The sequence below is a fragment of the Schistosoma mansoni genome, chromosome 7 (genome assembly GCF_000237925.1).
Source record: "Schistosoma mansoni strain Puerto Rico chromosome 7, complete genome".
Lineage (NCBI taxonomy): Eukaryota > Metazoa > Platyhelminthes > Trematoda > Strigeidida > Schistosomatidae > Schistosoma > Schistosoma mansoni.
In genome coordinates this window covers 748,338-775,596 of record NC_031501.1, presented here as the reverse complement: position 1 = coordinate 775,596, position 27,259 = coordinate 748,338, and the positions used below count along the sequence as shown (strand labels likewise).

Sequence of the window (27,259 nt, the reverse complement as noted above, 5' to 3'; positions counted from 1 at the left end):
ACGGCCCGGATGCCCAGACCGAAGTACGTGGTTTTCTAAAGGGGCCACACCCTGAGACTTTGATCTAAAGGTCTGATCCACAAGGCAGTGGAGCATCGTGAGGCGATGAATTCCCATGGTAGCAGGTGACCAACAATTGGTTCATACGCCATTTGTTCCCTCACAATACTGGGGCCAGCCCATGTGTACCATTGGTTTGGAATGAGGGTTTTCCAACTCCCCTAGGTGAACTTTCCGTGTTCACCAACCCGGTTAGAGCGCCGGACATTCGCTTTTCTTCCTCCCAATCTCGTAAACAACAGTAATGACACGAGAAGGCAGTGAGTAGGACTTCCCTGGTAGAGGCTGTATACGCGTGGCCATGTGAGAGCATCTCGAGAGAGAAGGCCCTTCCCACTCTCAGCCGTACCAAGGCATTTGGGGGCACATCACAGTTAAACACCTAATCATTAAAATATAAACCCATTTATACCGTATATCCAAATAAATCTCTTCAATATTGAACTTTCAGCATACTCATTTATAACATTGTTCAATGTTCCACTTCACCATCGTCTGTTTTATTTGTTTGTGTTTACTTTATACAATGCAAATGCAAAATTGAGAATAAACCTTAAAGGAGAGAGGGTGACTAGAATAAATCAATAACCGCCAAGAATACAAAAAGAAATAAACTAGATCATATTTCGTTGGAATGTTATTACAATCAACCAGTACGCAATAGCATGTGTTTGTGTATCACTTTACCCTTGGATTTTCCAGTGGTTCAAGAATGGAAAAAAAAGTTCGGAGAGACTATAATTTAAGAACAAACCAATCAGATTTAAGATAACAGGTTTTGGATTTTGGCACGTAGTTTATTCATCCATATGGTTAAATAGCACTTTAGTATTATAGGTGATGTCAGTTCGCGATGGAAAATATTAAATCTAATTCCAATCATTGTGGTTCAACCAAGTTGCAAATCTAAATCTTAATTCTTCACACTTATTTATAACCTTAGTAAATAGATGTTCATTCTCAGGGTCATTTTAGCTTTGCTCAAAGGTTGTTCATCAAAAGTTCAATTTATTAGTCGATATATCAGAACTCCGTTACTAAGTGGATAACGCGATCGCGTTTGAAGCGAAAGGTACTGGGTTCGATTTCCAGAGTGAACACTAACTCTCAGATGCAGGTACATCGAGCTGACGAGTCCAAAATAGCACGAAACGTGCGTCCTGAATTCCACTACTAGCCACTATCCATCTTTGTTTACAATGCTTGTGAATTAAGGCTATATCGAGGCAATACACACAGTATGCACATATGCCAATTAGAGACTGATCAGTTGCAGTCCTAAAAACATCAATGGGAAGATCAAAACAAACAATACTAAGTGGATTTAAACTTCACCCCATTGCACAAGCAAGTGGCTATCAGGAATCAGTGGCCGAGTGGATAACACGATGGCGTTTGAAGCGAAATTTACTGGATTCGAGTTCCAGAGTGAACAACAACTCTGAGATGCAGGTACATCTAGCTGATGAGTGTGAAATAAATCATAAGAGAAAAAAAAACTTGTTTCTTCGGTTTTGTTACCTTTTTTCTAATTGTATCTATGTTTATTTCAAACAACAGTAAACAACTAATCGAACATAACTTAAACAACAACGACAACATAGAAAAAAACATGGATTGTGATTATATGGTTTATTCAACAAATCAAACTGAATTACTTATGTTCATAAGGTTGGTATAGTAGCAAGAGGAGGGTAATTAATAAGCGGTAGTAATTACAATAGTAACAATAATAGTAATATTCTTAGTGATATACATGAGTGTACACATGTATAAAAAGGTATTAGTGATTTCAAATTTTAAAAAAAATGAACATACACAATTGATTAGCTCAATATTCATATACTACTGATATTCACCTTACGTGGGTGTATGTATGGGAGAGGGGGAGAGAGAGAAGGATGATTTTGTCTGTTTCGGTCAAAACAAGAAAAATAGTGAAGTTTTTTTAAGTAAAAGAAATGGTATATTATGTAAGGGGAAGGGGAGGAGAGGGCCGAAACGGGACAATAAACAAGACGGAAAACGACTATAGTGCAACTATAGTGCCATATTGATTGTTCGATTTTTGCAACGAGAAAAAAAAACAAACTCAATAATATACACTGATTACTATTTTACATAATATACTGTACCCCATCATCCTCATTTCTTTTGAAGTATGAAGAGAACAATATAGGGAACAAATGATTAAAGCGAATTGTAAAAGTTGAACTGTAAATTTAAAAGTGATATAGTAACTAGGTGGAAAAAAAGTATAACAAGAGTACGATTGAAATGTACAATGACAATATGAACCACCACCATCAAGGATCAATCGTTTTTTTAAAAAAAAAAATACAATGGGGGAGATTAGAGATTAATTTTACACAAGTTTATGTAGAAGAGTTCGATGGAGAACGCTGTTGGGCGGTCTTAACTCTTCTACGAAGGGTAAAAGACGTAAGTAAGTGTACACACATACATAAATACAATAAAGAACCATTAGTTAATTATTACTACTAAATATCATTGAAATAAAATGTGAAATTACTTATATTACATAATGTTTTATAGAAACAATGATATTCAAAAGATTTGAACATTTTGACTTGGGGGACATACACACTCACACACATACATACATAAATAAACATATACGTATATGTCGATGTCCGAGCGGTATTTCCCCCCCCCTCCGCCGAAATATCTAAATATGTGTAATGTAGGTGTATTCGAAAGTCTATGATTTATAACATCATCCAAGTAGAAATGCTACATGGTTTAATATGTATGTGCATTGTGTTATGATGTGGAATTTACAACAACAACAATCAAAAAAGAACAACAGTAAATAAATGAAGTTTGTTAAAATAATAGTCGATATTTATGGAAGGTTAAGAACTTTTATTCAATCGACACCTTCAAATCCTTCAGCATTTTCAATAGCAATAATTAATTTACAACGTAATTCTTCAAATGTTGGATAGGCAGGCAAGTCTAAACGATTAAAACTGTGATATAGGAAAGAAAAAAAAGAAGGGGAAAAAGAAATGAGGTAACATACATACATGCAAAAGAATTAAACAAAAGTGTAATGAAGACATTATAAATTATTCAAATGTTCCGGTAATTAACCAACTACATTGCAACTTGATCAATAACATTCGATCAGCGCTAAGAAGGACTTGACACGCATGACATTGATCACCACCCAGTGATCAATCAATTGCCATTACATATCAGTCCTACAGGAGGTCGGTCATGGCCCGAATAGCTCAGTGGTAACGTCTCTGACTGTGAAGCTAAATGACATGGGATCGAATCCGTCAGGGAGTACCAGTTCCCTAAAGATTACAGTAAACCTTACTGACGAGTGCCAAGTAGCATGAAACCCGGGTCCAGGGTTTCCTGTTGACCACCTTCAATCACCATCTTACCAATTCAAACACTTGACGAACGCCTATACTGTTTTTGTGAAAGATACACTGATTGTGATCGGTATCAGTCCAAAGCAAATATAATGAAACTAGAATATACGATCCTATTGTTTGTAAAGCGAAGCGGTCTAATCGCTACATTAATAATTGTTTTATAAATTGCATACATTGATAAATCAATGAGGCTGTGGTTAGAAACAACAAGTGAGAAATGGTGAAGTTAAGGATAGAGTACTATGGGCAGAGATGAATCGGTCAATGAAACTATTAAGACATGTATTATCAAACCTGATTCCCCTTCACTCTTGACATACAATGTTGATTGACGTATAAATGGGTTAGAAGGGAGACCAAACAAAAATGCAGCACCTGTCCATGAAAATATTGACTGCTGGTTTGAGCCATGTTGGTATATGGAGACTATTTGGTTGACGTCTACTCGATAACTACGGTTGGTGGTCAAAGATGTTTAATGGAATGGTTCAGAATCGGTCACAATGGTATAGGTGCAGCATTCATTCTCTATCATCCCTAATAAAGCAAGGGTTCCAATACTCCTTCATAGATACCATTTCATTATCATATGGAATCATATTCGTTATACAACTTGTTAATTATATCTCGTTTTTATATGATCTAATAGCTTGTGTCAACACACACTTATGTCTCAGGTTCTATGACCGAATATATTGATCAAAATACGAACGTTCAAAAAAAATGAAATCATTCGTTGGAGAGATATAATTACCGGAGTTAGTGCCTGATACATGTGTCATTCACATGATCAATGTCAGACAATACCTTTTCTTGTAATTGTCATTGTTACTTTATTGATCTATTTTCCTACATGTTGAAGTCACCCTTTAGAACGACAATATCTATGATCTTTAAGCCATATACATCAAGATTAGTCATAGTTCTGCTGAAGATATGAGAAAGCTAAGGGGAACCAAAATGAAAACATGGCATCACCACATTGACTTCTATTGTACAAAGGAGACCTTTTAGAAAAGTCAATCTTGAGTGCTGTTAGAGGTATGAGGGTGGTTATCACTTCCCGGTCGCCTACACTATGGAAAGGTTCTTCTAGAGATGTTTGAAAAAATGGGTTAGAGTTGGTCTTAGTGACCTGAGAAAGTGACCGCAGTGCCCAAGAGACGACTGATTAAGGTCAGTTACAAACGACCGTTTCGTGTTAGCTCCATACTTGTTTAGACCTTACCGATGGAAACGGAAATCCGTGAGACAAGGCGAAGTGTGCATTTTAAATTTCGATCTTTCTTAACCCCTTTCCTTGCTTTGTAGAAAGTCAGCATAGCTTTCATGCTGATTATCTGAGGGAAACACCTTACTACCGTCACACCTCTGTACAGTAAGCAGTACGACTTCGCCCTTGGACCTTGGGTTTGCTAATTTTAGTTTCACCGCTCTTCAACATACCTTCCTGTTATGGTAGGACCTTGAGAAACGATTGTTCTAGCGAGTATAACCTGACTGATTAACCACGATAGACAAGGCCAACCATCACGTCAAGGTAGAAGAAACGGTCGGGCTTTTAGGAAAGATAAGGAACTGTAAGATTACACTCAAAATCCATTATTAGAGACTATGAATGACATAACTTGAAAATGATCACAATAGTGAATTCACATCATTACTTCATCTTTCTTTTAAAATTTAAGTTTAGTGTTATTCTATACTGCTTATCCATGAACCTCATTTGCTCTTTGTTATTTGTTATGCTTGACCTCTCAGTGTAATAGATGTTGTGAGTTTCTTTCAACTGCTAGTTACCTTGTTAATAACCTGTCACGGTGTCACTGTGAGATGTAAGAATTTAGATGTGTAGATATTGTCGTATCCTACGTTAAACTACAACTGGTATGACTCACAGAAAATTATGAGTTAACAGTGAGGTGCCATAATATATTCAAATAGCTAGAAAATTAAACAACATTTTCCATTTTTAAAAATACACGTACCAAGTATGAGCACGAGGCAACTGATCCACAGAACCCCAACATTCAACAGTGAATTTCTGTGGTCCACTTGAACCCCATAATTCTGAAAAACCATTCATAGGTACACGTGATGTACCAGTGACGAATTGTAGTAAACGACTTCTTAATTCATTTGTAAATGTGTAGATAGCCTTTGAAATGAGAAAAGTAGGTGTAAGAAAAAAGACACATAATTGTCAAGAGAGAATTAAGTGAATTTTAGATCGGATTTCCAACTAATGCATAACTGTTATCTATCGATGAGGAAGCAACAAACTATTCAACCATGCATGGAGTCAGGTGGTTACCCTACCAACAGTACTTTATGATGGTTGTGTAATATCGCAAACTGATTGAAGTTAGAAACATAAACCACTGGATGCTTACTTAAAGGTTCGAAGGTTAAGTCATAACTGAAAAATCCAAAAGTCTATGGGTTTAATCCCCCGGAACGTGCCATGGATCCCTACTACGAAGGATTCCATACTAAGACGAATTAGCTACTCAGTGCTTTCAGGTTGTCCAATAGTCGTCTTGCTACAGTTATTCTGTGATATGAAATTCTTTCCAGAATCTAAAAGTACAACAAATACTCTTGTTCTCTGTACATAAACTAACCTTGGTAGTAAATATCCTTGAAGAGACTAGCAAGTAATCAAGAAATCAATGTCTAACGATTCGAGTACAAAAGATCGACCCAATGTGTGTGATGCAACATTTTGTATAAAAGAAAATAAGTCTAAATCCATACACGATTAATTGAGAATTAGAATGAGGGAAATTTCTGGAAACCGTTGAAGTTGCATATTTTAAAACATTAAATAATCCCAGGTAGATCACGGCAAGAACCTAAAAGTACTGAATAGATGTTTCGTCCTAGTATAGAACTCCACGACATTTAGCATCTATGACCGCGCATTCGGAGATCGAAACCGGAAATTCCAGTTTACGCCCGAACGTTTAACCTCCAAACTCTTAAATCCGAAGATCCCAGGTTCTGTTCCTAGGGATGGGATTGTGGATGCACACAACTGAGGAGTCATATATCAGGACGAAATGGCTATCCAGTGCTTACAGGTTTTTAATGATCTAGCTAAGATCAATTCGTGATTTGAACTATGGAGATTGTTATGCCCCGATAACAATAGTGAATGGTAACTTTGGGATCCATTTATGGACCATTATTATACATATAATTTCTATCGTATATTTGCTAAATAATTAAACTACTCATATTCATATTCCTTTAATTGTGAGCTTTATTTCGACCCTTGGACTATTATTGTACGATTTACCATTCCTGAGTTATACCCAGTCTATTAATTACTGCTACCCCTATTCACAGTCACATTTGACCAATTGTTGTACAAATGTTATTTTCTATTTTATTGGTACGATGTAGTCTGTCTGTTTGATACATAAACTCAGTATGTTTGAAATACTAGGATTCATACCACAGAGGCTGTTGTTGGTGTTTCGGGCTTAACTGGTTGGGCTAGGCAGAAGCAAGATCGATTAGCACTATAGACTGCTCATACGGTTTTTCGTGTTTCACTGTTCCAATCAATAATTCGCTGCTCTCTGATTATTGGCGGTCTTATCACGTCATACATTAACTAGGCATCCACTTGGCCATAAGACATAACAGTACATAAATGAACCTTTCAAATAAAGTGCTTCTCGCATATTTTGTTCCTTTTCTCTCGTGTTCAAGTCACTGTGTAGATTTAGCTTGAGGGTTACGAGACTAGCTTAGGATCCGAATATAGCGTTTCATCAGCAAGACTTATCAAGAAGTACCATTAAAAGACCCATTCACCCACATGAAACCACAATTTCAAAATCATTCTTTTGAAATGAATATCTTTCTCTTAACAAACTCAATATTACGATATTCTTTGCATTTTATTATTGACTCGATGTAATATTCCAAACTTTAGATGGTTTCTCATTAGTAGTATCAATCTTATTCTATTCATCTGCTAAATGGAAGTATCATGGGTTTAATTGATACACTAAAATGTTAAGTCTATAGAAAAATAGATAGAAATGATTTCAATGTTATTTCTTTACAACGTAGGTGTCATTGAATACTTCATAGAAGTGAAATAACAATTTAAGTATTTAAAAGAAGGCCCAGAACAGAGTGGGTTGGAAAAAGCTGTTCGGCGGCCTATGCTCCATTGGGAGTGACAGGCTCTCGGATTAGCCGTCTTATCACGTCATACATTAACTAGACAACCACTTGGCCACAAGATATAACAGAGATGATTGACAATAATGGAAATACAAACCACCACCACCACCACAACAACAACAACAACAACAAGCCTTACTAATGATGAGCATCATTATATGAACAGTTATTACTATTCTTACCTTCCATAAATTGACAATAACTGGATGATTAGCATGATATTCCCCTTTATATAAAGTATTCGCTTTCCAATCTGTTACACTAATATCTTGTAATCCACACATTAATAATTCTAATTCATTGGCATCAAATATTTGTAATGCTTCTAATGGGATTAAATCACTAAAACCTTCTAAAAATGCGCACATTTGTTTTTCAACACGTGAAACAAATCTCCAATTAATTATTCGTCTAGAAAACAACGAATAAACAAACAAAAGAAAAGAAAAAATTCGTTGAATGATTACGTATAAATATTGAATATGCTGAGATGATTAACGGATAAACCCATAATCATTAAAATGTTGGGGGGGGGGCTAGCAACCGTACTCTATCCATTTCTCAATAGGATTCATTCATACCTCGATAATTAAGAACTGGCTGACTGAGAAAGAATTATTAGTACTCAAGTATTGAAGGCTCTAGGTTCGATTCCTAAATTCGTGGTCGTGTATGAGAACTTCGAATTAGTACGAAACGATTATCCAGTACTTCCAAGTTTTAAATGGTGCTCAAACATTGGCCGGTTCATAACCTCAACAAAAAATTCAAAAATTTTCACAATCATATGTTATTTCTCGAACTTAAATTCTTAGTATGTCGCGTAATACTTGAGCACTCGAACGCTAGAACCCTCTCAAGTCGCAAAAGGAGATGATAGAAGACAAGTAAGTAGGAATGTTATTCCCCAAACAGTGTCAAATATAGTACGAAAATCGGCGAGGCTATAATTTATGGACGAGCCAATCAGAAGCGCTTGAGGGGATTTCAAGGTCACGGTGCCAATTTCGGTGCCTGATATTCATGTACGATCAGTTTACAGAGAATTTTAGAGAAGACTTGACAATTAAGCGGCTGCAACAAATGAGACTACTAAGAAGTTCCTTTATTTTTGATTGCGGTAATTAAGTGACTTGTAGACGTTGTGCAGACTACCGTGATGTTGTCCTTCGATGTAATATATATTGAAGGAAGATGTTTGCTAGAATAGGAACCTTTATCGATCAATCCAGATTGAGACTAAGGCATGTTATAATAATTGCCGCGAACTGTATAATGAAAGCTTCAGTAACATTGGCTCCAATAATCGCAGATGTTACTGAAGCTTCGGCTGTTCATTGGTATCAGTAATGTAGGGACATATCCATAATAAAAATGATAAACTTACACAACCGGAGTACACACAAACAATAATGAAGCTATGTGGTCGAGGCTGAGAGGGTTTTTATGACCTTATCATGGCTCCAGAGACCAACTATTATGGAGCCATATGGATGAGTTCCTCTACATTATGCATTACAATTTTTGGAACCTTTGAACCTTTTTCTAATCTTGACAAGTTTTTGGACCATATAAAAGAAGTGTATCCACTTCAATTCTTTGGTTTTGTATCACATATTTTGACTCTATGCTGACTGTTTACTGATTGTCTACCATTTCTCAAGCTCACTTAAGATTCGTTCACAGGTCGTCCATAAATTACAGTCTCGCCCAAAAATCTCATGTATTTATAATTTTTGGCTGAAAGTAAATCATCATTTCGGATAGCCAATAAGCATATAGGGGGGGTCCTTCTTATTCAGTTATTAGGAGAGTTATACATTGACATTCTAGATTGTTCCTCTAGTGGTGTTTGGATAGAATGTCTTAGGCTCTTTCTGAGCTTCTTGAGTTTGCCAACCATATACTGATATTATTCGATGGGTTACTGCCTGACACCTTACACGATTAAAATCCACTGACCATTTGTCACTACGTCTCCAAGAATTCGCTCTCGAAGCCAATCACTAATGAGCATGTGATAATTTTCAGTTTGGGGTTATAGAGATTGTTGGATTTCATTGCAATCATAAACCGATCAGTGTTATATATATATATATATATATATATTTAGCTGAAAGCAAATTATCATTTCAGATAGCTAATAGGCATATAGGGGGGGGAGTCCTTCTTATTCACTTGATAGGAGAGCTATACGTCGATATTCTAGAATATTCCTCTAGTGGTGATTGGATAGAATGTCTTCAGCTCTTTCTGGGCTTCTTGAAGCTTCCTTGAGTTTGCCAACCAACGAGCTATCCTTACAACATATCCTGATATTTCTTAATATTTTCAACAACAAAAGCAAAAAAAACGGGGGGGGGGAGGGGGGGCGAAGGGAAATAAACCAAAATAATACTTACTCAATATATTGTGTTTTATTATTAGTAGTAACATGTATATTTCTACCATCTTTAATTAAATCCACTTCCACAGTTTCACCAAAATGTTCTTCTTCTACAGACATTGTTAAATCTAATCTATTGCATTGTGATTATTGACTCTAATAGCCTTGATTGGTCTAACATTTTCATATAAATATTCATGTATATTAAAGTAAAGCCTGATGATGACGACCTAATTGAAAACAATTGTTCGCTTACATATGTTGTTCTGAAAGCCAATCATCATATCGGATAGCCAATAGGCATATAGGGGGAGGGTCCTTCTTATTCACTTGATAGGAGAGCTATACATCGACATTCTAGAATGTTCCTCTAGTGGTGATTGGATAGAATGTCTTCGGCTCTTTCTGAGCTTCTTGACGCTTACTTGAGTTTGCCAATCATATACTGATATTGATCCATATTTTCAACAACAGAGAAAAGCGGGGGGGGGAGGGGAGCGGAGGGAAATAAACCAAAATAATACTTACTCAATATATTGTGTTTTATTATTATTAGTAACACGTATATTTCTACCATCTTTAATTAAATCCACTTCCACAGTTTCACCAAAATGTTCTTCTTCTACTGACATTGTTAAATCTAATGATATAGGATCTTCTTTTAAAATATATTTTAAACTACGATAATATTCTGAATCCACAGATTCCATATCTTTTAATGAAATAGTTTTACCAAGCATCATTTTATAAAATGGTCTAATAAAAAATCCATCAACTAATTTTCCATGATATACAGCCATACCAACAACCCGTCCAATAAATTTAAAATATTTTAAATGTTCTTCATTTGCCATACCAGAAAGGGGATTAATTTGTAGAGTATAATTATCACTAGAATAACAGTAAAAGAAAAAAAAAAGAAAGGACAAGTTAAAACGAGGAAGTACGGGGGAGAAAAGTTTTCCAACTCCCCTAGATGGACGCGCCGTGTCCACTAACCCGGTTAAAGCTCCGGACATTCTCTCAATTTCATGAGCAACATTACCACCACGAGAAGGCAGTGAGTAGGACTTCCCTGACAGAGGCTATATACGCGTGGCCATATGAGAGTATTTTGAGACGGAGAACGGACCTACCAGTCTCGAATCTCGCGAGGCGGGATCATGGATGGGCACTGCTGAGGAGTTCCACAATGGGACGAAACGGCCATCCAAAGCTTCCAGGTTTTCCATGGTGGTCTAGCTTCAATTGACTCATGATTTCAACTATGAGAATAGCATTCTGTTAAGTTCTTAGACTACTGAGTTCAAATCTCATAGTGTAAACGAATAACAAGACGGGAGAAACGGATTTATTTGTTTTATTCTACAAGGATAGAATTAGTAACATCATTAAGGATGATGGAGAAGGCTAGACATAAACATATGATTCAAGAAGATAAAAATAAATTCCAAGAGCAAAAAGTATACGTAGTTTAAGATAGAGACTGAATGCATCTTTCCAATTGCGACCAATTTTAAGTCATTCTAGACAGTATTTTCAACTAATGGCCATCATAATCTTACGGACTACATTCAGAAAGTTTACATTCATCTATAAGTTCTAGTTTTATAAATAATGACTTCATGAACGGATGTCATATCTTAGTTTAGCCATTCCTAGTTCATTTTCTAGTCGATTCCAACAACAGCAAACATAAAGTAATTAGGGTGAGTCAGTCAGTCAGCCACAACGTAGGATCAGGCACATATATGCATTGGTCCAAGTTGCCATTACCTCGTTAGCACAACAAGATGAACACCGAATTCATAGAAGTAGTTAATGTAATAGTGATTACACAAATCATTGAAAAACAAAAACGAATGAACAACTGTTTTATCATGTTATCGAATTCTTCAGAAATGATGATCGAAAACAAGACCCTCAGGTTTCATAATGAACACCTAACCTTCAGAACAATGAGTTAGCTTCTAGTAATTAAATTTTTTAAACTTAATTTAATTCTGTGAACAATACCCGTCGCTAATGGTATGTAACTGCTTCACATCCAATATGGTTAAACTCCACTGATCAAAGATTATCGTTAGGATTCTGGAAATTACTGATCGGAATAGGTCATTAAAGAGCACATGATTATTACTACTACTGTAAAAGGGGTGGTGAAGACTGTCAAAGTTTATATTTGGTATCATTAAATGGTCTTAATTAGTTCACAATTATAAACCAAGAAACACTGGATAGATGTTTTGTCCCAGTATGGGACTCCTTAGTAGTGCACATTTAACGCTTCCTAGTTTGCAATGGTTATCTAACTAAGATCAGTCCGTAGTGTAGATCAAGACATTTAATTATTTACAAAAAGATTCATATGCTAATACGAAATAATAATTTCTTTGAAGTAAAAGGTCTTCTCTTTTGTTATTCGTGAAATATCTATTATCAGAGTTGAAGATACATTCCTTAGACATTTACAGACAAACAGTGATGATAAATTTGAAGAGCAATGATATATATATAATGCAACTAAGTATTACATAATCCCTATAGAGTAATTGTGTATCTTTTTTTTCCTTTATTATGAAATTGTAAATGATAAACCACAGATCGAATGTTTTATCAGATGTTTGTTAACTATGAAACCACAAGTCTAACCCGATACGCAGATTCTACTTCGAGCTATCTTATTACTGTATGACTTGCACGTAGGAAGTCAGAGTGATTAATTAATGCGTAGATTACATTTAGGATAATTGAACCAATGATTCAAGTGGGAACGACGCTTAGATGAATATAATAGATAGTTTTGCAACTGGGATAAATCATTCGAATGCAAATAAGAAACTTATTAATTATTCGAGGTATACTTGAATGAGCGAATCGGAAGTTAACTGTGAATACTAACCAATATTTTATAAACTCTAATTAATAATAGGTTACTACCTTGAAATACACAACGCTTTCTGTAAAACACTACTATATTAAGAAATGGGAAACAAAGTAATGTATGGTAAAATTGTATCAGAAGGGGATCTATAAGTGACAGGTTCATCCATTCGATATAATTTTTTTTTTAAATTAACTCATTCATCGTTTACTTAAGAATGAACCACACTTTAAGTGTGTGTGAGGTCTAACGATACAATCCGGTTGCTTAAACCGAGGTAAGTGAGGCGGTGTTGGGAAATGGGACTTGGTAATTAAGAGTCAAACGCCTTAATCACTAAGCCGCCATTCGATGTGAAGGTCAGTGACACTATCCAAATGTATACATAACAATAAAGTAGAGCAGGTTAAAGTCGAGGGTGCTTTAAGTAAAAAAGCATGATTGACTTTTAGCTATCGAGGATCATAAGGTTTCAACATGATTCACCATACTAAAGCCCGCAAATGCCCTGGTACGGTCGAGAGTGCGGAGAATCCGCTCTTCCTCTCGAAATGTTCTCGCATGGCATATTTTAGACATATGTAGTTAGCTTCAGATAATGAGAATAAAGTCGCCAGTGAAAACTACACTCTTAAATGTATTATTGAAACAATAGTAATAGCATTCTCGCTCAACTAAGTAGAGAAGCCTATTGGCTCTTCGGGAAAAAAGAAAAAGACTTGTGAAGAGAGTGTAACTGGAGCATTGAAGAAAGCAAACTAAACGGACATGTTATAGTTTACTGTGCAGTTTTTACGCGTGATTAAGGATTTCGATATCTGTAGTGCAGACAGACATGTAACAGTCTACACTTTTCAATCACATTCGGAAACTTGTAAAACATCTTAAAAGCGTTAAAAGCTATAATGAATACACCATTATGGAACGTGGTATTACCGCAAGTATGAGTTACATAGTATACATAGAATGGGCACAACTAAGATACGTACATCCCACAGTATACACATGGGGATAGATGCGGGCGGTTATATATATAATGCAAAAACTGAGGTCTGTCAAATCCATATTACACACAGGCACAGATGCTCCCGCGGGCAAGTATACACTACATGCATATATAGAGTGTGTAAGCAAAGACCTATACTTTCTATAGGATAAGCACAGGTATATATGCAATCAACTCTGGTCACAGTCCAGCGGTTTCCAAACATTGAATGAATATCGAACACTCAAATCAATTCGAATTTGAGTCATTATGAACAATATGCTCTCATCACGCTCATACGACAAGCGATTTCGGTGTCAACGCCTGAGCACTGGTTACAAGACAGTTCATAGCTTTCATTCTAGTTCATCTATTCCAGACCTAATAGATCCTTCCAGTAAGAATTCAGTTAGGCACATAAAAGACACTTTTTTCTTTAGGACAATAATCATGCTCTCAATTCTCTCCTCTATTTAATCAAAAATAAAGTAGAGTGAATGATTAGTCCTATCTCTACTTACCCACCTGTATTAGCTCATGAACACAGTCCATTAATTCTAGGAGCACTAACATAAAGGTGTGAATTAGTCTTTGCCTCAAAAGTATAACACTAAACAAATAGGAAAATGTTAGATATTTTATAGATGAGATCATGAGTTAATTGAAGCTAGACCACCATGGAAAACCTGGAAGCATTGGATGGTCGTTTCGTTCTAGTGTGAGACTCCTCAGTGGCAGTGCGCATCCACGATGCCGCCTCGCGAGCAGGATTCGAACCCAGGACCTATTAATCTCGCGCCAGAGCACTTAACCGATAGACCACTGAGCCGGCATCCAACAATGTTAATGACTAACTTCAACCAATCTACGAAACTCCCTTCTGAAAATATTACATAGTGCACTTTTGTTAAACACTGAAAATAAAAATAAGGAAATTGAATGAATCATAGAAGACAACGAATATCGATATATTTAGTCTGTTTGTTACCTTTCTTTCTTAATTGTATAATCATATTTAGATAGAAACAAAATTTCATTACACTGATAGAAACATAGAAGATGATTATACACACACACGGAGAGAGAGAGAGATTTTAAGTTTTTCTTCAACAACTACAACCGATAGTGCAAGTGTAGTAGTAACAACATTACGAATTTACAAGTTAATGGTATATACTGGGAGGGGGTTGCTTGATAAATTTATATAACGACAACAACAGAATAAGAATAGGAAAATAGGAGAGGGACACGAAAAGAAAAATGTATTAGATTTTCAAGTTACTAAGCACATGAACAAGGTGCATTGAACTGATTTTATTGAAACAGATTAACTAAGTAACTAATAGACAAACTAGAATGAATCAACACATATCATAATTGAATTTTTATATAAGTATACTAATAAGGAAAAAAGTGATATAAACAATATGGAGTTATTTGTATTTCTTATCAATATGTAGTGTATATTGTTAACATTGCCACCCAAATGCCCTGGTACGGCCGGAAGTGGGGAGAGTCCGCTCTCCCTCTCAAAATGCTCTCATATGACCACGCGTATACAGCCTCTGCCACTTACTGTCTTCTTACACCACGGGTGTTGTTTACGAAATTGAGAGAACGAAAAGCAAATGTTCGGCGCTCTAACCGGGTTAGTGAACACGGAAAGTTCACCTAGGGGAGTTGGAAAACCCTCATTCCAAACCAATGGTACACATGGGCTGGCCCCAGTATTGTGAGGGAACAAATGGCGTATGAACCAATTGTTGGTCACCGGCTACCATGGGAATTCATCGCCTCACGATGCTCCACTGCCTTGTGGATCAGATCTTTAGGTCAAAAGTTCGGGGTGTGGCCCCCTGAGAATACCACCTGCTTCAGTTTGGGCACCCGGTCAGTATCACAGCCCTCACACAAATCAAATGAGATTTGTGCGGCGTTTATATATTTGGTGCCCCCTTGTACCAATATTTATGTGTTTAAATAAATAAATAAATTCTTAACATTGATACAGTTTGATTTGCCATTTAATTAGTGAGGAAGAAAAGATAAACACTTTTAAAATCCGATAAATACAATCACTTAATGTAATATATATTTAAACTTGTGATATAATTAGTTAATGTGAATGCGATTATAGCTACTACCTAAATAAGGTGTTCAGGCTCTTAAATCGTAATGACCCGATCGAGCTACATTGACTGGAAAATTCGTTTCTTTATATCTTACAATACCTGGGAGGTTAGTTGGAAAATGGTAAGACTGAATGCAACAAAATCATTGTTCGAGGATGAAGTACTGTTGACTGTATTGACGTATGACAACTGTAAGGTGTTTCCGTCGAGGAACTAGCATTTGCAGTGATGCTGTATTCTCAAAACGAAAGGAAGACACTAGAAAAATGATCAACATTTCACCCTACTCCACAGATTTATGTCACCAAGAGTAGGGTTTTTAAAGTATGGAGCTAATACATTACAAACTTTTCACAGAAAGCAAATGTATGACCGGCCTCAGGCATTTTCTCAATGGGCTTTGCGATTACTCTCCTAGGCCGCTACGACCACGGTGTGGGTAATCTATGACTTACAACCCCTTGCATACTTCTAACAGCGCCAGAGATCCCGAGATAGAATGGATAAAGGTTTCAATTTATTTATTGATTGTTGTCTACAAGGTACTTTGGTATGAGCCACATTCTAAGACTAATAATAATACTTGGTGGCCTAAACCACACTAGGTGAAAAAGGGTCTGAAACTTGAACTTATTGCCTGAAATTTGAACACCTTAACGAATAAATATTAGCTCAAAATTGCAATTTATACAAATAGATTGGCTAGTCGGTGAGGCATATAAAAACTTATGAGCTGGTACTTAAGTTCAAGAATGTCACAACCATACATTTCAATGCAACAGTGATATAGTGCTTAAGGTGGTTTAATTTTCAGCCACCAAGTCTGAGGTTCGAATCCCGTTCAACCGCGTAGAAGCACATTTAAAATGTGGATTAGAGCCAAGTACACGAACCTGAACCGTGGTAAATGCTTCAGAGAATAAATAAATACATCAACATAAACGTTGTGTAAACGTAAACAAACAGGATAAATAAAACCATAAACTTTCATTGAAATCGTGGACCAATCTAAGTTAGGTAACCATTGATAACCTGGATGTCCGTTTCTTCTTGATATGGGACCCCTCAGGAGCGTGCATCTACAAACCCGCAACCTGGAATTGAACCCAGGACCTTCGGACTCACACACTAACGCTTAACTAATTGACCACTGAGACGGGGTCCAATGGTGTACAGTGGTTCAGAAGTTAAGTAACAACGCGTGAGACCGAACGGTCCTGGGTTCACTTCAAGGTTGTGAAGTCGTGAATACAGACTGCTCACGAGTCCCACATTAGAACAAAACGGCCGTCCGAGTATTCAATAGTTGTCTAACTTCGGTCGATTCATGATTTCATTAAAATTCCACAATCTCATACTGAAGATTACAACAAATCAAAATTAGTAGTATCGGTGGTGATGGTAGTAGTAGTAGTAGAGTTATTATATCTCATAATGCAAATTTGACCATATGAAAAACAGTTGACAAATAATGAGTGATAACGCAGTAAGAAAAAACATGGAACGTAACTAAACTAAAGATGAATTTGCTCCACAATATTTGATTACAGGTGGTCGCATAAATTTTTTCCTAATTACAGAAGTAAATGATTAATCTGGGGGAGTTTCAATTAGGAAGTACACATATATAATCGATATAGAGTGGGACAGTAATTAGACTAAGTGAAAACAACTTTCGGTTTGGTTACCATTAAACACGTATTTTCTAGCCTTCCCTCTTATACTAACGGGGGCAGTTAGATGGTAGTTGCCTATACCTGTATCAAATACACTAATTCAATTCCAGATAATGAATGTGTAAAGCTTCAGAGACCGACTTTTGATCACTATTTAAATTTGTCTGTTATTCATTCTTTAAAAACATAAAAATTGGTATGAGGCATCAAATATATATGCGTTACACTTCATCAATCGATTTGTGTGAGGTCTGGGATAACTCTCAGGTGCCTAAACCGAGGTAGGTTGTTTTCTTAGGGGGTCACTCCTCAAACCTTTGAATAAGAGGTCTAAAATACAACATAATTCGATTACTCCAGGTCTTCATGTTTAACAATAGGCATTATTATTGTTATTGAATCACTTCCCAAGGTACGGATTCGTGCACATGAATTCGAGTCATACTTTAAGTGTGAGAGCAATCAACATCACCTGGTTACATAAACCGAAGTAGGCAAAGCTGGGTTTGGAATTATGAGTAAGCGACTGAAAGTCAAATGTCGTAAATACTATTACTGAGTTATTCCATTTTGAGAAATTTAATATACAAAAAATAATGAAAGGTAGCTAGTAATACTTAATACTCTTAACTAAGAAAATACATGTCTAGTGGTTAAGCGCTTGCGCGCGAAACTGATAGGTCCTGGGTTCGAATCTCGCGAGGCGGAATCATGTATGCGCACTTATGAGGAGTACGACAATAGGACGAAACGGCCGTCCTGTGCTTCCAGGTTTTCCATGGTGGTCTAGCTTCAATTGACTAACGATTCCAACTATAAAATTACTGAAATCTCCACAAAACCCCCTTCTGAGAATAATATGTACCAAAGCTCCATGCACAATCTTTCTAACAAAATAACGAGCAAAGACAATTGATCAAGGTATATATTCGTATAGATATAAGCATATATATAAGTAAGACGTACGCGGCTGAATATTCGAATAGACCATAATAAGGATTAAACATTTCACGTGATAATAAGAAGAACCATTCTCGCTGTACACCACCATAATCTAAGCCTTTTTCACCAATAAATTCAATCCATAATCTAAAAATGAAAGTAAGTGAAAGTAAAAAAAGCCATAAAGCAAACTAAAAGAATATTGCAGGCAATTAGCACTTCGTTAAGAGGTTACATTGATATGTTTTTAATTTGTAAGTACTTTTGTAAATGTATTTGAAGCATTGCTCACGTTTAGTGGAACAACTGAATGACAGATGTTGTGGTTAGGCATTAAGATACTTCGCAAAGGTGCCAAATCAGTTGATGATGTGGTGAGTCTTCTACAACTGAGGTAATTAGCTCATATGTTACTTTCACAGGAGATATTTAGTGGTAAAATAGTAGTTTGGAAGAAACAAAGGAGGAGTCAACCATCTTAAATATTTGAAGATATTAAGGAGATCGAAAAGCAGACATATACACCGGGGATAGTGAAACGTCTGCCACTCAAACAGATGGTGTGAAATTTCTAGTCCTTTTTCTAGATACCCCAGATACTGCTAAACTTAAGCCTAGAATAGTAGAAAAAAGGAGTAAAGTAAGAACAGTAGCTTCATTATAAGGTTAATTTCTAAACAAAGAAAAGGTTATTTATAGGATTACTGATGTCCTCAATCACCCAAAAGCTTCTGGAAATAGGCTACATTTATTAAAATAACAAGCAATTAACCAATCAAGTTGTGACACAATCTTGAGTTTCTCCATATGTTTCTAAGAAGCATTCTTTCGATATTGATTGAACACGATGTTTTTCAGCATTCTCCTTCCTTCAGGAGTCTTGCTTAGAGAGTTCTTGAGGGCCTAAAGTAGTAGTGTGCTCACCAACCTACTGTGGGAGAGAACAAATCAGGTTCCATGTGATGAAGAAATTAGGAAAAGACGTTTGAAATGGATAGGACATAAATTACGGAAATCACCAAACTGCATCACGAGGCAAGCCCTAACTTGGAATCCTGAGGGGAAGAGGAAAAGAGGAAGGCCGAGGAGCACACTGCGCCGGGAAATGGAAGCAGATGAATATCAACTGGAAAGAATTGGAAGGGATTGCCCAGGAAAGAGTTGGGTAGAGAGTGCTGGTGGGCGGTCTATGTTCCTCTGCAAAGGGTAGTAAGCGTAAGTAATGTTAGTTCAACAGGTCAATAGCGGTCCAAATATCTCGATAGTGACATCTTAGACTGTAGAGCTCTATGACACAGGTTCAAATACAAAAACGGCAATCCGTTAGTTGCAGGTACACCTTTCTGACGAGTGATAAATAGTATAACACTACATCTATGGTCTCCTACCGATTACTTAAACCAATTAATATATATACATAAACTTACCGATGCATTAGAACTTCTGGTCTTTTTATTCCATAAATTAGACGGAATGAATCTTCGAATATACCAGCTCGTGTAACACGTAATTCAAATTTAGCTTGTGGATCACGTGGAGCTCGTAACCTTGATCGGAAATAATCATATTTCTGTTTATAATTTCTTGAATAAGGAACAGCTGGACCGCCTAAACGTTCTAGTCGAGGATCTTCCCATTGAGTAGTTCGAGCATCTATTGAAATTATTATTAAAAAAAAACACAAAATAAGTTCCACTAAGACTACAAGTACACTTTATTTATTTATTAATTCATTTATCTAAACACATAAATATTGGTAGAAAGGGGCACCAGATATATATGCGCTACACAAATCTCTTTTGATTTATGTGAGGGCTATGATCCTCCCTGGGTGCCCAAACTGAAACAGGTGGTTTTCTTAGAAGGTCACACCCGGAGCCTTCGGCCTAAAAGTCTGATCCACAGGGCAGTAGAGCATCGTAAGGAGATGAAGTCCCATGGTAATCGGTGACCAACGATTGATTCATACACATTTTGTTCCCTCAGGATACTGGAGTCCATGTGCACCATTGGTTTGGAATGAGAGTTTTCCAACTGCCCTAGATGGACTCGCCGTGTCCACCAACCCGGTTTTAGCGCCGGACATTCGCTTTTCTTCCTCTCAATTTCGTAAACAACAGTCATGCCACGAGAAAGCAGTGAGTAGGACTTCCCTGGCAGAGGCTATATACGCGTGGCCATGTGAGAGCATTCGGAGAGGGAGAGTGGACTCTCCCCACATTCGGCCGTACGAGGGCATTTAGGGGTCCACACACTTTCCCAACGAGTTCCAAACAGTATGGAACCTTGGTCAAACAGGCTTTCCGATTGACTACATCTACACACCATCATACATACATGTACTGATCAAGCCAATCATCAAAATGGTATGACGCAAACCAGCAGTAGTAAATAGGTGCAGTGCAATTGAAGTACGAATTTGAAAGTAAATATAGCCCATAGAAATACTCTAGCCATAATAATAGTAATAATAATAATTATTATTATAGTTTGTGTGCAATATACACAAGTAGGTAAACAAACACACACACACATGTAGATAGTATTCTCAATAGAACAGTTTTACATTAGAAAATTAACTTACTATGATTAATGTAGAAAATACGACCATTACTATGTACACGTTCTTCCCAACCAGGCTATTTTTTTGAGTAAAACAAGAAAAAAAAACAGGAATATTCGAGAAAACACAAGAAGAAACTACATGATGTACAGGTAGAGTGATTTTTTAATTTGTAAATATTATTACTTCATGGTGTTGATTTGATAATAAGCAAAGATGGATAGTGGATAGCAGTGAAATCCAGGACGCACGTCTCGTCCTATTTGTGACCCGTCAACTGGATGTACCTTCATCTCAGAGTTGATGTTCATTCTGGGACTCGAACCCAGTACCTTTCGCTTCAAACGCCATCGTGTTATCCACTCAGCTACTGAGTCCCGATAGCCATTTGCTTGTGCAATAGGGTGAAGTTTAAATCCATTTGGCATTATTTGTTTGAATCTTCCCATTGATGCTTAGGACTGCAATTGATCAGTCTCTTATTGGACGAAACGCGCGTCCTGGATTCCATTGCTAGCCACCATCCATCTTTGCTTATAATTGCGTATATTGTTTATAATAGAAAAAACATTAATGATGTAATATTTTTGATAACTGATAAATATTCTGACTGAACGTTTGAATCAGTTTCCTAAGATCTTCTAGTAACTTCAGACTGAATCTACACGGAAACTTGAACACGAAAGAAAATGTGTGAAATATGGAAAGAACAATTTACTCCAAAGTTAGTTTATGTACCGGAAATTGACGGTATTTATAGAATTTCAGATGAACTTGGGCATCTGTCAAACATAGTAGCGAAATATGTAATCATCCAATCAGGGATGTGACACGTGACTCTCCACTTTCTATATGTTTCTAAGATACTTCTATTCAATACTGATTGGATAAAACGTTTCCCAGTGTTTTTAGGGCCCCCTTTAGCTTTCTTCGAATAATACTCTAGGTCTTAACAACAATAATTATCCCAAATGGACAGAAATGAGAATGTCTGACATTTTGTAACTACATTTAAACCCCTTATTCCGATTAAATGAATGCGTAACCGAAATTTTGATTAATAGTTTATTACTTATACTTCCCCAGGTCAAATACTCAATGACCTCTGACTCATTACGTAAACTATTCTCTCGTTAAGAGAGTGTCCAATGATAAGGAAGGCCTTCAGATTATTTGGTTACGTCTTATACTTAATAATAAATAGTAGTTTTAACAAACACGATTGTCTTCGAGAAAGTTTGCTCAATTTATATGAAATTTTTTATTCAGAAGATAAACGAAAGCTACACGATTAAATAACCATTCAGTATCAAGAAAGTCCGAAAAAACGAGATCAAATCGTCTACGTCTGGAGTTTCGTTTCTCGCACTGAGTAGTGAATTACTGGAATTCTCTACCAGAACACGTAATATCAGCACCTTCTGTTGATATATTCAAAACGAGATTGGACCTCCACAGTGTAACAAACTGCAAGGATTAAAACAGGTCGATAGATCTCCTATCGTTATTACTGAAGACTGAAGAACGAAAACTCCACTGAGATCATTCACTTGAGTTGCAAATCTTGCTCTACCCTCTCAAATCATTCGCTCCTAATTTGAATTTTTTTCGATGTTTCGGGGTCATAGTCGTTGGTATACAAATAAAATTTATGTGTCATAATCCCGACTCCTTGTAATATCAAGCTTTTTCCTAAATTCTTATCTTTGCTTCTTAATTGCGTGTACATTTATTTGTGTTATTATTGTTAATGAAGTGTCATGGAGATAAACCGTTGAGTTCTATAAATCTAATCATAGATCCCGGTTCTATTTAAAAGACATCTACATTCCAATCACTGATAATTCAGAACGGTCGTAAGTTGTCTGACAAAATAAAACCTTGATAGAATAATTCATTTAAGCGGTGTGATGGAATAAACCTTACAAAATTAAGTCAACAACAAAGTCATAGGTTTGCAAACAAACAAACAGTGGTTTAGAGGTTCGGTCACGCACACGAACACTTTTCCTCTAGATCACTGAGTCAACATCCAACAATGTACATATCTAACTTCAATTGATCCATTATCTTGCACAACCCTTCATCCACTCTGTGAAGTAGATAATTGTCTGTTACCTGGGCTGAATCGAATTTCACCGGTCACAGCTTCTAACAGAACTGAAGCAGTTGTATGTCGAAGCTAGTCATTAGTGAGCATATGATTATTGTTAGCATAGGGGATTTAGGGAGATTGTAATATTTTCACCGTAACTAGTGAAGTTCAATCCACATCGGTTGGCAGGAGTGACTGAGGAGTCCCTTGATGGAACGAAATAGTATTCTAGTGCTTCCAGATTTCCAATCATAGTTTAGCTATGATCAGTTCGTGATTTCAGCAGTGAAAATACTACAATCTTCGCAACTCTCTTATACCAATAATAAATATTTATCATGTATATACTAAATGCTAAAGCATGTTGGAGTTTCATGCTAAAGTGATAGCATCTACCTCTACACACACGCGCACACACTCAAAGCATGTGCAATACAACAAACACATACACACATATGATATATGAATAAATAAATTCTCCTATAAACATGATCATTTATACACACACTTATCAATCTATGACAAACAATGTTTATTTAATGACACTTGTAAAACACAATAATGGACAAATGTGTGTTGTCATAGTAAAAGACATAGGGGTGAGCGCGAGCGCGCACGAGAGAGAGAGAGAGAGAGAGAAAGGAACAAATCAAAATCTAACGAATCCATGAGATATACACAACAAATTAATCAATCCTTTTTATTTTTTATTTTGTATAAATTAAGATGAAATAAGATGTAGAACGAGTTCACATTCACACTTTATATGAATAAGACAGAGAATGAATGATCTTCAATGGTTAAATCTAATAAATAGAATGACATTTATTTACATATTATAGTTATTTGTTTATTTATTGATCAATGAATTGTTTACATACAATTTTATCTTGGATACGAGAACATGTCCTCCTAGTGTGGTTCCTACAAGCGGGATGAAAGTTTCATTCTTCAACAATTAAATGAACTGTAATAATTCTATCGATTCATAAGGTTGATTTTATGGTTGTTTAGATAATTTGTCTAAATCCACCTAGACTTTTTTTGTATCTAACTCTTTGAAAATAGAAGAAGCTCTTGCCAACCATGAGTAGAAGCCAGAAGTATGCACAAAAAAGAAGTATATCTTATTGTTATCACAATTGATTGATCACTGGGTGGTGATCAATGTCATGCGTGTCAAGTCTATATTAGTGCTGATCGAATGCTATCGATCAAGTTGCAATGTGGCCACTAGTTCCTGGAACTTTGTCATATATATATATATATATATATATATATATATATCGCTGAGTAGTGAACCAAGCTCATATATGTTAAGTTCATCTTAGTGTTGATTGAATTCTATCAATTGGGTTGCAAAGTGGTGACTAGTCTAATTGACTTAAAGTCGTATGCACTGTGTTGAGATGTAAGGTGGTGATTAGAGGTATTCAACAGGAAACCCTACTTAACCCAGATTTTGTCTTAGTCAGCACTTGTTACATTCAGGGCTTTTTGTCGACTACCTCTAACCAACATAGATTAGAATAACTTTAATCAAACTCAATTTCACATATCAAAGGTAACTAGAATGTAAACTATAAACTTTCAGCCACTAACCACTAACGTGTGTATGTCACACCACTGAATCATTAGATAAAATATGAATTACAGAAATCCCACTGCTTTTCAGTAAAAATTGAAATGATGATTGCTTAAAAGTCGTTTAACTAGACAGAACTAATCCCAAAACATACGTATATCTGGAATGATGTTTTCAATAAGGTTACAATATTAACAGAGATAGTAAGTAATCCACATTGAATACTAAAAAGACAACATACACCTATTTATATCATGCATAGAGCAGCAGTACTATTGTAAGTTTTTTTTACGGGTAAACATGTTGTGCACAACACTGAACCAGTGTTCCCGTGGGATTGTCAACATTTAATAGAAACATTATGGAGTTCTAGTGAGAAGCAGTAACCGGTGGAGTTCAACCAGGTCTGTTGTGAGATAGTAACTCACTGATGACATTGGTGAATGGTTGCTCAATTTCGTGAATCAGTTGAAGTTAGACATTAACACCGTTGGATGCCAGCTCAGTGGTCTATCGGTTAAGGGCTTCGGCTCGAAACTGGTAGGTCCTGGGTTCGAATCCCGCGAGAGTGGGTTCGTGGATGCGCACTGCTGAGGAGTCCCATAATAGGACGAAACGGCCGTCCAGTGCTTCCAGGTTTTCCATGGTGGTCTAGCTTCAATTGACTCATGATCTCAACTCTATAAAGAAACATTATGTGTCAAAAAAATGTAGAGTTCTATCCAATATACATAAACACGTTTGAGACAATAAAGATTGTTGTCTGAATACCCAAGTTGGCAGTTTTAAAAGCATCTCAAAGATATTATTTAAAACACACCTATTGAACAGAACATTATCTGAAGGTGTTACACAATTAAATGCCAGCTGGATTATGACATTGTACAATGGAATACATAACTTTTGCGTACGGAATGATGCCTCCGAAACAGGAATTACTTCTAAAGAACGATGACAATTGTTGACTAAATGCGGTCAATTTATAGATTACAGGTTCATGGACTCGTTTTTAACCGAATCACATGTGCGATCGGTAAATGATTTGACCTGGAATTGCTCAAACCAAAATACATCCAGGTTTGGTTGGAGAATTTACCGTCTAAAAGTTAAGAGGCTGTGACCAGATAGCTAAAACGCAATCTCGATCTATTCATTATTTATTTAAACACATAAACATTGGTACAAGGAGGCACTAAATAGATATGCGCCACATAAATCATTCGACTTGTGTAAGGACTGTGATCCTGCTCGGGTGCCCAGAGTTATTTAACGTAAAAAATGGTCTTTAGCGTAATTATTAAAAGTGTAAGCCACTATCCATCTCTGCTTACCATGCTTGTGAATTAAGGCTATATCGAGGCAATACGCACAGTATGCACATATGCCAATTAGAGACTGACCAGTTGCAGTCCTAACACATCGATGGGAAGATTCAAACAAACAATACTAAAAGATAGTGATTTAGAAAAGTCGCTAACAAAAATGAAAAAAGTGAGAACTTGTCTTACCGGTAATGGGCCTAAATCTTTCATGACATGTCGTTGTGCTTCATGGGTTAATAAAGAACCATTGATTATTTGATTATTTGATCGGATAACTCTAGGATCATCCTAAGATTTAAGAATAATGAAAGAGAAATTTAATGATGGATGTAAGACTTCATTAAGCATAATGATACAGTGTAAGTGAATTTGATAATTTACATATTGAACTGGTCCCATTAAAACAACCACTGAACACTAAGAAAAACTGGACGGATATTTCGTCGTATTGTGGTATTACTACTTTTCAGAAGCGCAGAACAACGACCACACAACACTGTAGATTATTTAGTATGAAATAAAATTAATATAAAATCAATTAGTAGAAAATCTAATTTTCCTGCTCATTGGGATATCTACAAACATAAATTCACTTAGTATTGTCTATTAAGACTCAGTGGCCGAGTGGATAACGTGATGGTGTTTGAACCGAAAGGTACTGGGTTCGAGTCCATCGCAGAGTGAACATCAACCAGTCCCAAGTAGGACGAAACGCGCGTCAAACTGGATTCCACTGCAAGCTACTATCCATCTCTGCTTACTATCTACAAATTTATTATTTTTATTTATAAAGATCTACCCAATACTCAATTTATTTGAAATTATCAAGTCAAACCTTGGTAATGATACCTATTATTTACCATTATTTAAACACATAAACGTTGGTACAAAAAAAGAGCACAGAAATATATATGTGCCACACAAATCATTGACTTTGTAAGTTGTCTGGGATACTGTCCGAGTGCTAAAAACCCAGAGATCTAATCCACAAAGTAGTGGAGCAACTTTAGCAG

General features: G+C 36.3%; 1 protein-coding gene and 1 non-coding gene across 2 annotated transcripts in view; one reads left to right on the top strand and one right to left on the bottom strand.

Moving 5' to 3' along the window:
* Positions 1 to 2,950: 2,950 nt before the first annotated feature.
* Smp_207020 (putative e3 ubiquitin-protein ligase nedd-4) overlaps positions 2,951 to 27,259 on the bottom strand; it is a gene marked incomplete at both ends in the record, with an annotated part of 28,952 nt that continues 4,643 nt past the window's right edge. Inside the window, 9 exons of the mRNA XM_018798567.1 lie at positions 2,951 to 3,053; positions 5,462 to 5,631; positions 7,859 to 8,087; positions 10,079 to 10,195; positions 10,591 to 10,953; positions 18,706 to 18,828; positions 20,109 to 20,334; positions 21,266 to 21,320; positions 26,433 to 26,534. Of these exons, the coding sequence (XP_018653496.1) occupies positions 2,951 to 3,053; positions 5,462 to 5,631; positions 7,859 to 8,087; positions 10,079 to 10,195; positions 10,591 to 10,953; positions 18,706 to 18,828; positions 20,109 to 20,334; positions 21,266 to 21,320; positions 26,433 to 26,534 (1,488 nt within the window). The remainder of the gene's footprint in view (positions 3,054 to 5,461; positions 5,632 to 7,858; positions 8,088 to 10,078; positions 10,196 to 10,590; positions 10,954 to 18,705; positions 18,829 to 20,108; positions 20,335 to 21,265; positions 21,321 to 26,432; positions 26,535 to 27,259) is intronic.
* Positions 26,857 to 26,929, top strand: Smp_tRNA_01491_Pseudo_TTG.1.1. Its single transcript has one exon. It is a non-coding gene (tRNA).